The sequence below is a fragment of the Populus trichocarpa genome, chromosome 10, assembly GCF_000002775.5.
Source record: "Populus trichocarpa isolate Nisqually-1 chromosome 10, P.trichocarpa_v4.1, whole genome shotgun sequence".
Taxonomy (NCBI): domain Eukaryota; kingdom Viridiplantae; phylum Streptophyta; class Magnoliopsida; order Malpighiales; family Salicaceae; genus Populus; species Populus trichocarpa.
The window spans coordinates 17,447,964-17,463,985 of NC_037294.2; the positions used below are offsets into that span (position 1 = coordinate 17,447,964).

General features: G+C 33.7%; 2 protein-coding genes across 2 annotated transcripts; one reads left to right on the forward strand and one right to left on the reverse strand.

Annotated features, from left to right (window-relative positions):
* The first annotated feature begins 3,451 nt into the window (after positions 1–3,451).
* Positions 3,452–7,156, forward strand: LOC7481605 (uncharacterized). The gene is made up of 8 exons (XM_002315042.4): positions 3,452–3,655; positions 4,226–4,451; positions 4,524–4,658; positions 4,862–5,084; positions 5,574–5,760; positions 5,981–6,165; positions 6,522–6,659; positions 6,926–7,156. Exons 1-8 carry the CDS (start codon positions 3,547–3,549, stop codon positions 7,052–7,054), a joined length of 1,332 nt encoding a protein of 443 aa, XP_002315078.2. The 5' UTR covers positions 3,452–3,546; the 3' UTR covers positions 7,055–7,156.
* Positions 7,118–11,734, reverse strand: LOC7464559 (ALA-interacting subunit 3). Its single transcript, XM_002316118.4, has 8 exons — positions 11,265–11,734; positions 10,223–10,281; positions 10,060–10,134; positions 9,862–9,975; positions 9,411–9,481; positions 8,514–8,814; positions 7,722–8,011; positions 7,118–7,383 (listed from the first exon to the last, which is right to left on the reverse strand). Exons 1-8 carry the CDS (start codon positions 11,350–11,352, stop codon positions 7,329–7,331), a joined length of 1,053 nt encoding a protein of 350 aa, XP_002316154.1. The 5' UTR covers positions 11,353–11,734; the 3' UTR covers positions 7,118–7,328.
* Between the last annotated feature and the right edge of the window lie 4,288 nt (positions 11,735–16,022).

Here is a 16,022-nt window from a genome sequence, read left to right on the forward strand (position 1 = left end):
AGCATATTTAATGAAAACTGAAGGGCACCAAGGCATGGTTCAAAAGCTTGTGTAGAAAACGCACCTTATGATATGTTAAAGTTCTTCACGCTGTATTGATTGGCAGTTGTTGAAGTCTTCTACAGCCAATTTGAGAAAATCCTCGCTACCAATAGTTGAACAACTATGATATGAAGAGTAAAGGTACAAGTAAGAATACCTATATTTCACCAGTCAAATTAAAAAATTTCTCCAACTGATTGAGCAGTACCGACACGAGGTTTTCAAAATCCTTGTATCATCTGTAGCATAATGTTTAATTCTTCTTCTGATAGCTAAGCGTTGCAAATCTGCATTGTCAGGAAAATTGATAGCTGAAGTTAGGAATCCAACGGGACTGAAAATGGCTGTTCTGATGGATTTGACTATCACAATACGTCAGGAAAAAAAAAAACTGTGGTAATATTTTTATGAAGTCTATCCCCGTAAAGTGAACCGTTGGATAATCCCTGTTTCAGTAAATAGTTTGTCCATGTTTTTGTGTTTTTCCAGAAGTGATTCATCTGGATAACTTGACTGCAGAGCTCTGTACAACTCTAAGGCAGCCCTCGAATCCTTCACATATCCTCCCGGTGAATTGAGGAAACGATCTTCAGAAAATTGGTTTAATATATCTACTCCAAACGAGTTACTAATTAAAGCTATAGTGATTAAAAGATCCTCAAAAGATTTAAACATGAAATCTCCCATCTCAAGAAGATACCTGAAGAGACATCATATGATTCATATCCGTTCAAACGTAATATCCGAAATGCCAACCTTAAGTGGCATCATCAAGAAATATCTCTTCCTCCCCCTGCAACCAGCACCTGTTTGTTCGCTAATGTCATGGTTACAACAATATTAGGACCTAGTCATGGGTCTATTAAGTTAACCAGAACCTTAATGAAGAATTTTGTTTAAACACGAAGATAAATTCTGTTCTCTGGAAAAAGTTACTAGCAGCAATAACACTGTGGTATTTCAATTGCAAGGTGAAAGTGGCACTTTACCTGCATGTTTCGTCCAGTATGATTTTCATTTCCTTCTGGAAATGCCGATCAATTCCCAATCTTTCAAGCGTATCAACCATAGAAAGAAGAGAATATATATCCATTGGATAAATGGCTGGAACTGAAGAAATCAATTGAAAGTCAATGACTAGATATTAGAGAGATGTGACGTTATGGAAGGAGAGTTATGTAGCTGACCAATTGCTCAACCCAATATCTTTTAAGTTTAATTACGTGTTTAATTTAAGTATACATGTACCTATTAAGATGTATGTTATGTCTAATATTTTTGAATTTCGATACGTATTAAGCTCAAAAATATATAGGTCTAGTAAAGTATTAGACTCAATATCATTAAATTTAATTACACATTAAATCTAAATATATATAAATCTAGCAAAACACCAAACTCAATTACCTTAAGTTCAACTTTGTATTGAACTCAAATACATTCGAGTCTGAAAAGAAATCAGAATCAATATTAAATAATTAAATTTAAAACATAACCTTTTTCTAATAATAACATGAGAGGATACAAATTTAAGACTTTACAGAAATTTAATATAAAAACATTTCTTTCAATTTCATCAAAAATTTTTCCTAAGGGAACTAGCCTGTCAACACTGAAAATGTGATTGGGGATAACCCCAACATGGGCCTGAAAGTTACAAATTCAATCAAATCGGAATTGCCTGGAGACCTTCTTAAACACAGCGTACGTAGTGACATGCAATTTCAAGACCATAATTTCTGTTTCTGAAAGTTACTGTGTTTATACAGCAAAACATCGGCCCTAACCAGGAAAATACATTGAACATCTATAGAAACCGTCTCTCGTTAATCTTATATTGAACAGACCGAAGGTCGGACGAAATGGGAACTAAGTGCAGATCTTCTGTTCTTGTAAGAGCTCCAGTCATGTCTAGATTTTCTGGTAAGTGTCCAGTAAAAATGATACAGCGGGTGTGCAAGTGGATACTGGACATCAGCTATACCAAATGACAGGCAGGGCTGATTGTGCTTGAGGAACAGCAATTATCTGATCTTGGTGGATGCCACCATGCCTAGCATAGAGAGCAGAACGAACCGAGATAAGCTTTCGATCATTTCCCTGGGAGGAGGACTAAACTAAATTTAGGGTTCAGGTTTTGGAACAGATGCACTTAATTAATTAATCGATCACTTCTTTAAAACTAAGATAAAAAGTTTATAGTTCAAGAATTCAGATAAAGAATTGATTGGCCTAGAATTTAAATAAAAAAATTAATAGAAATCAAGGCAATCTTTAAATTTGGTGTCTTTATCTATTTGTTTTCTGCAATATTACCCTTTTTATTAGGTTCTGCTCACTACCATTCTACCACAACAAATGATGGTCACTCAAGATATTTTTAGGGGATGTTTTAGAGTGTAATAGCAGTTACTTTTCAAAGTGTATATCACTCGGAAATGTATTAAAAAATATTTTTTTTATTTTTTAAAAATTATTTTTGATATCAGTATATCAAAACGATCGGAAAATATATAAAAATTAATTTAAAGTAAATAAAAAATAAAAAAAATCAATTTAAAAAAAAATATCTTTGAAACACAAAAACAAAAAAATTATATTTTTCTCCGTTTCATTTTTTTGTCAATTTCTTTTAATAATTTAATTTCAGCATTAAAATGATGTCCATTTAAAAAATAAATAACATAAGAAGTTAACAAACATTAATGTTATTGGTCTAGTATGCACTTAGACTTTATCAATTTGACCTCGCATTTAATAATTTTTTTAGTAAGATCTTTTCGATAAATTGAGATTTCTCCAAAAATAATGCAAGACACCAAAATTAAATATTTCAAAATTGGGAATCAAATTTCATGGATGAAGAGTTTCGGATAGGGGTGGGCCAAATAACCTACTGGACTGGCCAGAATAAGAATATTATAAGGAAAACAAATATTCATATTGAGATATATTCGGATAAAATTATGGACACCAAAAAATGATTATTTTGGTGAATAAATTATAAATTAGCCTCTTTAGTTTTGTAAAGAAAATTAAATAGTCTCTCTATAGGTTCAAAAATTAATTAATTATTCTCTTGATTGATGTTGACCATGCTTAATTTAATATTTTTTTAAAAAAATATATTTTATCATTAATCTTTTTGTATTATCTATTTATATTTTTAAATAAAAATAAAAGAAATTAAAAAATAATGTGAAATGAAAGAAAATGATTAAGTTACAAATATATTTTAAAAAATAAGGAATAATTAATTAGTTCTTTGAAACTAGGACTATTTAATTTACTTTGCAAAACTAGAGGGATTAGTTTATAATTTACTTTTATTTTGGTCTGGCGTTTGGGTACTTGGAATTTGGAAACAAAGCTTGAGAAAACCCGACCCGCATGCGGACAAGCCCATCACTTGAGGTAGGGATAACATTAGCTTACCAGTTACTTCTTTGAACTCTCTCTCTCTTTTTCTCGTGGTGGGGGTTTAAGACTTCAGAGCTCAAAAACATGCAGCAGCTGAAGCTTTCTGCCCGTCTCATAAAATCTCTGCCTATCTCTTCACTGCCATCCACCCCCTCCTCCACCCTTCAACAAATTGCTTCTTCTCACTCTAAAGGTATCTCTCTGTATGTCTATGTATTATATATCCAGGTGGGTGTTTGTGTTTTTGCTGTGGCAGTTCTGCCCTTTCTTTTCTTTTCATTTTTGTTATTGCTGTAATGGGCTGCATTGTTCTTTTTTCTCGTTTTTAAGTAAAGCTGCAATCTTTGAGCTTTTTTATGGCAATTGGACTTCTTTGAACTGCTTTCTTGATTTTTTTTCCGGTTAATAAGTTCTTCACCATTTGAATTGACTAAAAAGGGTAATTGTTTCTTTATCACTTTGTTTCTGCGTGTATAGAGACTTCATAGGGTTGTGAGTTTGCATTTTCAGTTAACTGAAAAGACTAATTGGGCTATTAAGACTTGAAACCATCGGTGGCATCATTTGGGCAATTGAGCTTTATATTGTTTTGTGTGCTTGATTTTATTTTCTTCTCGGTAATGCAACATTTTGCGCTTGCCATTCATGTCATTTTCTATATTCTGTGCAACATGTGGAAGCTGTTATAAGGGTTCTCCTAGTTATCATTGGTTGGTTCTATAATGATTTCTAAACCTTTTTGTAATTGATCTGTGTTCGGCAGGAATTGCAAAGGTTGTGTTAAAAAAGGGAAAGACACAACTTTTCAAGGATGGAAGTCCAATGGTGTATAGTGGAGCAGTCGATAGAATAATTGGTAGACCGCCACCCAAGACAGGAGACATTGTGCTGGTTGCTGATGGAACAGAGAAACCTATAGGGTGGGGATTGTATAATTCAGTTTCCATGTTCTGTGTTAGGCTCATGCAGCTAGAAGAGGAAGCAACGAGGTATCTATATAAAGACGGCTTTCCGGTTTGATTTTATATCCTCCATCTTTTAAGTTCTTAATTCATGTGTAGAGATCCTTCTTGCGCATTGGACATGAAGAAACTGCTTGAAACAAGAACTAACGCAGCCATAGAATTACGGAGGAGGTTGGGTCTACCCTCATCTCATACAAATGCATATCGCCTTGTCAATAGTGAAGGAGACAGGTACATGATCTTGAGCTCTCCATAACCTCAACTAGAACATTTCCACTGCATGAGATGAAGAAATTCTTTGTGTGCTTTTGTTAAACGTTATTTCTTAACATATACGTTGACTCATTAATCAGAACCATGGTTTGGGGTCTAGTTATTTTTTGAGACAGGCCAGTATGCTTATTAGTAAATCACACATAGCGGCATCACTGCAGATTGTCTGGATTAATTGTTGATGTCTTCGGGGATTTAGCTGTGATAGCATCATCTGCTGCTTGGGTTGAGAATTACAAACCAGAAGTAGAGGCTTGCATCAATAGAATTGATGGAATTAACCATATAAACTGGAGACCATCTGTTGATATTTTAAAAGAAGAAGGAATGGATGTGTCAGACATGAAAGAAGTGCATCCCTCTACTTGCCCTGAAAGAATAAAGGTAGAATGTGCCTCAAAAATTACAAATTACACAATTCATATTTTTATCAGTTTTCTTATGCTAGCTCTTTTTTTTTTGGTAATTTTCTGATTGCTACCCCAAATTCACAGTTTTACTTGGTGAAAATTGAAAATAATCATTCTCACTTCTGATTGCTACTTAAATCACTCCAAATTGTGGTTTTCATTATCAGCATCTATATTTGGGTCTGCTGATCATGTCGTAATATTTCACTGGAGTTAGGCAATGGGGACAGTTAATGACAATGTTATGCTTGAATAACAAGTGCTGTTGTTTCTAACTCTGTCTGAGCCCATCGCCACCCATTTCTCAAGTGCTTGCCAATCTCTGGCTGAACTCCTACTCTGAAGTGTCACTATCTATTAATCATCTACCACCTATTTCCCCTTGCCTTACTGATCTAGTTTGTGCTTCTGCATGAATTCATAGCTGCAATATTGATGCTGTTCTGCAATGTTCATCTGCCAGGTTATGGAAAACGGGATCTCCTATGCAATTTCATTGGTGGGCCAGAAGACTGGATTTTATGCTGACCAGCGTGAAAACCGCCAGTTCATATCTACAATTTCAAATGGCCAGAAAGTTCTTGATATTTGCTGCTACAGCGGTGGTTTTGCTCTAAATGCAGCACATGGAGGCGCAATAGATGTCACAGGTATTTATTTTATTTCTAAACATTTTTCATTTGGCCTGGTACAGGATTAGTGAAATGCCCATGTCTATTAATCAATGATCCTTGGGCTATTACAGCCTCCACCATATCTTCTAATTGTGACACATTCCTGATGATTCTGGATTTCATTATAAGTAGGCTGCTCAAATTCCTTGCATCTGCAATGTTAATTTAGCTCTGGTCATCTCATGCTTTCTTACAGGAGTCGATACATCTATGCCTGCTTTGGAACTTGCTAGAGAAAATATTGTTCTTAACAACCTGGATCCAGGAAGAATATCATTTTTGAGAGAAGATGCCATTCAATTTATGAAGGGTGCCCTTTCTAGAAATGAATCATGGGATATAGTGATTTTGGACCCTCCTAAATTAGCACCGAGAAAAAAGGTACAGTAACATACGCAAGAATACAGAAGCCTGTAATCCTGTCCAATACAGTATTTTTCATTCCCTGAGGTTGCATGAGGAAATTTCTCCTAGGTACTTCTCATAATAGCGTCAAAGAATTAAGAAATTTCTCCGATAAGAAAAGTTCTGCTCAGGAAAATGTCCAAAGCTGGAAACAATATAAGTGGAAAATGTGCTCCTGTGCCTTCATCAATATAGACCCTCAGGAAAATGCCCAAAACTTGTCTATATTTTGGTAATTTTCATCAAAGGCAGTTTATGTCCACAACCGAGGCTAATGCCCTGCCTCCATATATTTGTCAGTTTGTACTAATTCTGGGGCTTTTCCTGCTCAGGTTCTTCAAAATGCATCAGGCATGTATAGAAATATGAATTCGATGGCATTGAGATTAACAAAGAGAGGTGGCCTTCTCATGACTTGCTCTTGTTCAGGAGCTATGACCCAAAGTGGGATGTTCTTGCGTGTTCTTCAGGCAAGAATTTTTTTTTCTCGTGTGTATGGGAACAAAGAACTAATTTTGGCGGGTTGACCACATTGCAGAGAATATTGGAGATATTTTAAACTGTCATCGTCAGCAAAATACATAGACACGGGCTTTAATATGAGAAATGGAAATTTAATCACATTACACTTGGGAGTTTGGCCATGAAGATTAGGTCACTTGACGCATTTCAAAAATTAGCTTACTCCTTGCTGTTGTATTACTTATCATTTTATTCTTTTGATTTGTGGAATCAGGGTGCTGCATCAATGGCAGGAAGGAAAATCTCTGTTCTGCGAGAGGCTGGAGCAGCTTCAGACCATCCTATAGATCCATCCTACCCAGAAGGGGCGTACCTTTCCAACATTTTACTAAGAGTATTATAGATGTTAAAAAAACAATGTAGACAAACAAAAAATGCAAATTCTATAATGTTGAAGTGAGTGAAGTTTTCGGGAAACAAATAATAAAAAATTGTATTCAATACTGATGTTGTAATTATACATAAAGATCACTGGTGTATTGCCTAGAAATCAAAAATTCAAACCAACAGAATCCTTCCCGAGCCAATGTTATGTTTTAAACATTCCATAGACATTAAAGTTACAATAAGAAGGGATGTGCCAAAGTGACGCCATCAAAAGAAATCCACAGGCATTTTTAGTGCGATCCAGGACCTCTGTTCCATGATAAGAAGGTAGGATCACCAAGCCGCCTGAGATGACACAGTAAAGAGAAACAGTAAGAAAATATTAACATATATCTCACAAACAATCGAATACACATAGCATATGAAAATTTTATGCTGCCGACTATGGGGCCATGCTCCACAAGTCAGAGCCTCACTCCATATATGATGCTGGGCACACTTCCAAATCCTCACCATAAAATGCAAGCCTTATGAAGGGCAATTCTAACAGCCTCACTCTTTCAAAAGCCGTGACGCCGCACACTTGTGACAGCGTGCATTTTGACTTTAATAACCAGTTTATTAAAGTCACGAGAACTAGGCTCCTAAATTCAAGAATTAATTTGTATCTATGATCAACTTACCTAGGCTTGACAAAATACACAATTGTGAAACCCATTGACAAGGCGAAGCATATCATCCCAACAGTGAGATAAGCAATGCCAAGAAAGTCATTTCTTCCACCAATCCAGCTTGTAGTTGAAAGCACAAGTTTCTTCTTGCCATTAAAACTGTATGTGTTATAGTTGTTACCCAGTGTAACATTTATGACTTCTTTTGCATCAAGATCCACCTCTATCTTCCCATACAACTTTCTAAAAGTTGGCAGAGCTGCAGTTCGCATCCAAACCATGAGGTCCTCCTGATCGCTCAGCTGTTACACAAAATCATATAAGACCAGGTCAGTCACATACCAATTACTTGAAGCAATTTGCATAGAAAGAAACACGGAGAAAAATTTATGGTTCTCTAGTATATTTTCACGTTTTAGCAATAGAAGAGGGGAAATGACACGCAACAATATCTCATCATTTTAAGCATTTACACCAAGTCTCTCACGTCTCCAAGGTATAAGCCTAATACTCAACACCTTGGGTTTAAAAAATCAACTCCTTCATGAATGAAAGAATAACTGAGGTCACATCTTCAATACTAATCCTGAAGTTGAGGTTAAGCAACCTGAAAATACCACTCTAATAACACAACAGCAACGCAGTTTTGAAATCTACCAATGTCCAGAGTGTTATTAACATTATTAAAGCCTCTAAAGGTATTTTCCAGGATGAAGTTAGAACAGTTATTTAATTAGTTATTTAGTTAGTGATAAGATGAGTTGCTTATATATTAATTTGAAGTAATAGTAAAGGGAGGCTTACACGTGTTAATGGATCGAGCCTTGCACCACCTACAAGACCTCCACCCTGAAAGTTTTTAGGAAAGACATCTTTACCAAACCTTTTCTCCTTATCACTCTTCCAAGCAATTCCCTTCTTATTCACTGTCAACGACTGGTTCAGGCGGGAGAAGCTATAGGTATCATTAAACAAACTCCAAGCTATCAGACCACAGGGTACAATTGCCCCCCTCCCCGTTGCAGTATCTTCTGGCTCACAAGAACTTGTATCATTCTCTTTACTCGCACTTTTCAACTGTTCATCACTTCGGCTCTTCACATACCTGATTTATTAGAGCAATCATTAAAATTATGCCAAATAATCACCACATAAACTCAATTACATGTGCTTCAACTTTCAGTGAGTAAGCATCCCAGTTTATGATCATGATAATCATGACAGTTTCACACTGTTCAATAGTTTTTATAAAATGATGGGTTGCTTTCATTATTAAACACTTGAAAGAATGTAATTTTCTACCATCAACAAATAGTCAAACACACTATTCTGAGATGAGAAACATGATATTAACCACCAATTAAGCATGCATAGAGGAGCCCTTTCCTCAACGTGTAACAACATCCTAGGTCCTAGGCTGTAACGTCTGTAATTCTTGAAAATCACAAACATCGCCATCTTGACTTATAAAATGTGGCAGGAAAATCTAAAAGGGTGCACTTCCTGAACCACATGTTATAATTGGTTCTCTGGACCATCACCTATGATCTACATAAATTACGCGCCTGGATAGTCCTGAATATCAATGCTCCCAATTTATATGAACAATATACCTCTGACCATTATGTAAAAATCTACACATGATTACTTGAACCCATCAGAAATTATATGCTGATAGAGTACATGAAGTTGATGACATACCTACGATGATTCTGGTAGAAGTTGTCAAGCTGATAGTAAACATAAATAGGTTGCTTCATACGCTTAGGGATCTGGCAAGAAAAACAAGAGTTGAGAACAGAAGATCGTTATTTACTGCTTAACCTCAGGTCATGATGGCTAATTTCTATAATTAGCATAAGTCATGTTGCATGCGAGAAAAAGATATTGGCATGGGTTTTTTGTAAGGAGTAGCATAAAGTAACCTACTGGCTACTAATACACTGCTGATATAGCACCACTTACAGCTCTGACAAAAAGGGAATGCCACCAGTGAACAGATAACAATAACATGAAGGTATATTGTATAACAGAAAATAATATTGGCATGGGTCTTTCCTTGTTAGCTTATAAATCCACAAACACTGCTAATAAAGAACATAGAAAATGACAACAACACATCAACCATAATAATTGCAAGAACAGGACTTACCGTCATTGATATTGTGCATGTTTTATCAGCAGCGCTTTGTATAAATTGGACTTCATTGCCTCTATTTCCAACCGGAATGCATTCTGTTTCATACCGTTTAACAACTTCAACAACCTGATAAAAGGAGGATAACCCATAAAAAACCATAGGTGGAAATATAACTAGAATTGCAAGGATTTAGGTGACACTAGAGCTCACATCTCGGGAACCAAGCAAGCAAGCAATGCCGATAGGGATGAAGACAATGGCAACAAGCATGAATGCAGACACTACCTGCACAAAGAGATATATTAGGAGTTAATAACTTTGAGCACTCATTTGCATCAGACGAAACCAGATAAAAAGAATGATAAAAACTTACCCATCGTGGTGTGAGAATTGGCTTGCAAGCAGGAAGTTCTTGTTGAGTAAACTTTGAATCTGAAAGAAAACGAAACATTTTTAGTTCCATAAAAATCACATGTACACCCATTACCCATATGTGCTCGTGTAGTGAAAAACAATTTGTGAGCTGTGATTGAAACATCAGATAAAGAAGCTGCTCAGCTGTGCTCTCTCTATTTTTACTTTTCTTGTTTTTTTTAACAGCTACACTACAATAAGATTACAAGTGCATTTTAATAAAATGACCAAAAATCGCAGATTTTTTGCTCTGGCAAATACAATACATCCCTATAAATTTAAAATGTTTTCATCCATCTATCTTGCTTTGCAGGATAACAATTACGCAGTCAGGCAACTATTCTGAACACTGGAAAACATTCTGTTTTCAATCTTACTGTAGATCACATGAGCATACATGCTTAGACTTAGATGCATGTAATGATAATACAGCCAAAATTACTAAAATTCTTATTCGTGTAATGGAAAAATGTCCAATTATCTCATGGCATGTTATAGCTGAGTTTCATTAATATCTTGTTTATCAAACCCAATTTAGTTCATTTTATTGCTAACAAAGTTTAATAGCCGTATTTCTCTTTCAAAAGGGGAATTTCCAAATATATCTTGATGAGGAATTAAAAAAACCAGGTAAGGCTATTCCAAAAACGGAAAGACTAAATGATCAATATAAAGAAAATTAGATTCTTAATATGAAACAAAATAATCAAAAAAGAGCTCACACGACCACTCTCATGCAACAAAACCAACAGCGAATCAAAATAACAAGAACCCATCAAAAATATGCATAAACCTCCACATGGATGCCTATAAAACCCACTAGTGATCCCAAAAACATTCAAATACCTGAGTCTCTGAAACAAACTAAGCAAGAAAATTAGGACAGGGTTCAAAACTTTGCAATTTAAAAACACAACTAACACCATGATCACAAGAGGGCAGACATGAATTTGCCCAAAATAGAAAAAAAAAAAAAAACGAGAAGTAAAGAAGAGAATCACATTTGGGTCGCTTTGAATTCCTTCTTGGAGCACCAGAATCACCCGATCCGTTGCCTCCATTACTGGAGGATGCCGTGTGGCTACTCATGATTGTGTTAAAAGATGCAAGCAAGCAAGCAAGCAAACAAACAAACACTTGTAGTTTCTGTCTCTCTTTCTTTCTCTGAAAAAAACACCAAAACAACCGAAGAAAGAAAAACCTTAACAGAGAAAGAGAGAAAGTTCAGAAAGAAAGAAATGGTGGAAAAGACTGTGTGATCAAAGAAAGAGATGGACTTTTTAAAGGCTAAGCAACAGAGAGGGGAAATATAAATAAATAAATTTTCTAGAGAGTCGCAGTATATGGTTGAATTGAATCTGCAAGTTTTTGTTTGACTTCAGAAACTGAAGAGGATGTTTCCTTATTTTCTCTCACTAGACATGATGAGCCCTCGGAAATTCCTCCCTTTCTAGAAGGTGAGTTTGTAGAGAGAGAGGGGGAAGCAAATAAAAAAATGATAGCTTTATTCTAGACCCTTAAGATTCGAAAATGTTTCATGTAGGTCCTCATCGTCACCAACCTAAGGTTCAGAAGCTTTCAATATCATCTGTAAATAGGTATTAGCTGGCAATGAACATTTTCGAAGCCACGTTGAGTTGAGGGACTTCTCAAAAATCGCTATAATTACATATAAAAACATTGTAGGGTTATATGTAATTGACCCTTTAATTGAAAAATCCATAGAAGAGGGTTAAATTTATAGTTTTTTTCAAAAAAAAAATTATGTATAATATTACAGCGGCTAAATTGATTAAAAACAAACATACCATTCCTTTTTTAAAAAAATGCAATCAATTTATTTGATGGTGTTCAGTAGGAAAGTAATTATTTTTAAAGTATTTTTTATCTAAATTAAAATAATATTTTTAATATAAATGTATTAAAATAATTTTAAAATATTAAAAATAATTAATTTAAAGTGAGAAAATTTATTTTTTAAAAAAATACGGTAGCACTATAAAAATAAATACTACCTTTCTACTGTACATTATTTTTTTTATATCTAATTTAATTTTTTTAAAAAAACCCTTTCCTCGTTTAACTTTTATTTTCCTTCTTTTTTTGTGTGTATTTTTTTTTTTAAGAATCTTGACATGATATTACTTAGATCCAAATTTTCAATGGATCATAAAATCAAAATAAACTCAACTAGATTATTTTGTTTGTAGTTTGATTTTTTTTAGTGTTTTGAGATCTCATTTAATTTTTCTAAATAATTTAAAAAACAATTAAAATAACGAACTGTAAGTTTAAGTTTTTTAATTGACTATAGTGAGAATAATTGGTGACTGATTTTTTTTTAGGACTTCGTGGTTGTTGTTTTGGAGGTTTTTATGAGTGGAAAAAAGCTTCTTATTCTGATGGGACTAGAAAAATCTCAGCTCGTCGGAAATGGCACAGGAAAAATCTTCACTGCTATCTGTTAATTATTACTATTAATCATAACTTTTTAGACTTTAATTTTCAGATTGAAAGGTCAAATTCCACCCGGATAGTGCACAGAGTGGAAAGCACGGTGCCTTGCTGGACGGGCTTTGTGGGAATTCGGGATGACCATGGACAGCACACTAGTAGAGTCGTATAATAACTAAATATTATTAATATAGTATATTGATGTTTTACACGTTCAATTTTTCCATCCAGATTAAAATGCCAATTGTTTAATTCTTTCTTTTTTGCTAAAACAATTATTTACTTATTAGAGTTGTATAATAACTAAGTATTATTAATATAGCATAATATTATTTTAAAAAAAATTCTGTTGAGTGTTAGGCCCTCACGAATGAAGTTTTCTAAAAAAAATTAAAAAAATTTATTGTTTTGATATACTAATCAAAAATAATTTTTTTAAAATAAAAAATACTATTTTAATATATTTTTAAGCTAAAAATATTTTTAAAAACAAATAATATTTTTATATTTTTATCAACGATGGTACTGTTTTTTTTTCGTTTTCTATGGCCTCCAGGGTTGAACTTGAACGTTTCCAGGATCATAGAGAAGTCCACTCATAGTTTGAATAATCTTCTACAACGGCATGTAATAAGATATATTTTTATTATTATATATTCCACGCGATATGTTCAGCTGGCTGCTTTCCAAAGCCCTGTTTCTTTGTTAGCTACGAAAAAAAAATATTGATATTTAGACAAAATTAAACAAACTAGTAATGTCCACATGCACTGGGATTTAAATAATAGGTATTTGTTAGGTCATTGTTTTCACTACAGTGACGTTTAATCGCCCGCGCGAGCTGCTTAATATTGTAATGGAATTAGTAGTGTAAATGCGAGTTATTTATTAAGCTGTGCTTTCAATCTAACGATGAAGAAAAACTCATTCAATATAAGAATTTTAGGTTTGAATCTCGCCACTGTATTCTAAAAATTATAATATGTATGCTCAGTTAATAGCCGTAACGTTCCATCTGAAGTTTTTAAAAATTTTGATTTTTTTATTTTAAATAATTTTTTATGTTTTTCTTTTGTTATTTTGATGTGTCGTTGTTGATAATCAACTTTAAAAAATAAAAAAATAAAAAATTTATTTTGATATATTTACACACAAATAATATTTTAAAAAATAATTGTTATTATCATTTCAAACACGTAGCGTATTGTAATTTATTGGGATTGAATTTTTATATCGTGAAGGAGTTCTTCCGGTAAACCAGATCTGATAACGCAACAAATTTAAAACCTTTGCAAGTTTCTTTTAACAAATTATAAGATTTTATTGTTGTTGTTGTTATTGGTCATTTACAAGAGAATTTTATCCATTAAAGTCGGCCAGCATATGTTTGCAGTCAAGCGATTGAAACTTTATAATAAAACACACACGTGAAGTTTGGCGATGGCCGCCCTTCATAAATTTACAAAGACGAGAGAGGGATGCAGCTAGCAAGCCCGTATTGAATTACAACTTGCAATCCGAGCTGTAGCCACTTTTAGATGCCAAAATACTGGAGGCAATCGACGCCCCCTGGGAGGAATTACCTCCACTGTTCTAGCTGGGTTATCTAATTTCAAAGTAATTAAAATCAAAATCTGTAGTCAAAATATATTTGCCTCTGTTATTAACATTAATTTCATTTTCTTGTATCAGGTAATGAATGAATTCGTAACCTATCACTGCTTATCCACCCACAAATATACACATCACGAGCTCCAAATTCCAGTGTGTTTCGAATCCTCGTTAGAAAAAGTCAAGCGATGCCGTAAATACTCTCGATGGTCCTGCTTATTTATTTCTTACTCGATCTCTCATCTCATCGCATGTTACTAGAGGAAATTAATAGCCTCCATGCACAGTTTGGTACGTCAATGCCGATGATTGTCAACGCCATCGTGGGCAGTATCATCATGGAATTCTGTTGCATTCTATTATATCATTTATTAAAAAATATTATTTTAATATATTTCTAAATAAAAAATACTTTTAAAAATAATAATTCTTTCCACACGGTGAATTAATATTTTTAATTCAGAGAAATATCGCGTCGATTTTGCCAATCCCTCCATTGCAGACTCGGAATGCTAGAGTCGCCCGGTGAAATTAAAAGACCAATTATCTTGACTGTTAATAGGAATTTTATTGGAGAAATTTCCATGTTAGTCAAACATCTATGTGCGGAAGACCACGTTATGTTCATATAGATGAACTATACGTGGAGCACAGAGTCAAAAGGATTTTCCATCCGTTGGGAAATAGCTACGATTAACATTAGACCAGGAGAGAATAATAAACTGGGTTAATTAAATATACTTAAAAGAGGGTGAAAAAAATCATCCTCGCCATACAATCATGCCTGTGATCACATGAAAGTCACGGTCATCCATTAATTCCACTGTCAGTGCCACCATTGTTGCCATCAATCGGTTGCTTACATACCAATAGAGAGGCCTGCGTTGATTTGCCCAGATTGTTTTTATTTGCTATCGGGGTTGATTTGTTAGACGAAGCCTGCGTTGCCGAGTATATTTAGAGTGACTGTGGCTGTTGATGATCATTTGCATGAATTAATATACAGAAGTTGATAAATTCGTGAGCAATTATAACTTCTTTTAATCAGATCCATTTATTGAACTCAATATATCTGATATACGCCATTTACCATGTATGATTATTTTCAGGTTTTTGTATGTATATATATTTTTTATGAGCTAACTATTAATAGTTATTCTATTAGAATATTAGTAGGTTATTTATCTTCGTTAAAAAAATATTCAAGCATTATCAACGTGATTTTAAAAATAAAAAAAAATTATATAGAGATTGATCTAATATAACTTAGTCAACTTGAAAAAAAAAACATAATTTAATTGAAAAAAACTTTAAAGTGATATCTTTTAAAAAAAATATTAAGATTTGAATCGGCTTAAGTCAACCCATGTGAACATGTAAAATCTATGATTCGAATCATGAGATCGTAATAATATCATGAAGAGCAAATTAAAAAAAAAACATATTGAAATACAATTCTTAATCAACTCAATGTTGAATAATGAAATTAAAAAAAAAATTAATTAAAAAATAACAAAAAAATCTGAGTCAACTCAAGTTAACCTGTATCATGAGACCAAAATAACCTAATAAAAAACAAATCAAAACAAATTATAAAATTCAATTCTCAATCAATCTATGTTGAAAAATGTAGTTGAATAAAAAACAATTAAAAAAACAAAAAAAACCTAAGTCAATCTAGTTTAACTCACCAA

Coding starts and splice junctions, on each gene's coding strand:
- LOC7481605 (XM_002315042.4), top strand. CDS start 3,547: ATGCAGCAGCTGAAGCTTTCTGCCCGTCTCATAAAATCTCTGCCTATC. Junction 3,656..4,225: donor TGCTTCTTCTCACTCTAAAG/GTATCTCTCTGT, acceptor TGTGTTCGGCAG/GAATTGCAAAGGTTGTGTTA. Junction 6,166..6,521: donor AATTAGCACCGAGAAAAAAG/GTACAGTAACAT, acceptor TTTCCTGCTCAG/GTTCTTCAAAATGCATCAGG.
- LOC7464559 (XM_002316118.4), bottom strand. CDS start 11,352: ATGAGTAGCCACACGGCATCCTCCAGTAATGGAGGCAACGGATCGGGT. Junction 10,282..11,264: donor GAATTCAAAGCGACCCAAAT/GTGATTCTCTTC, acceptor GTTTTCTTTCAG/ATTCAAAGTTTACTCAACAA. Junction 8,815..9,410: donor TTCTACCAGAATCATCGTAG/GTATGTCATCAA, acceptor CTAATAAATCAG/GTATGTGAAGAGCCGAAGTG.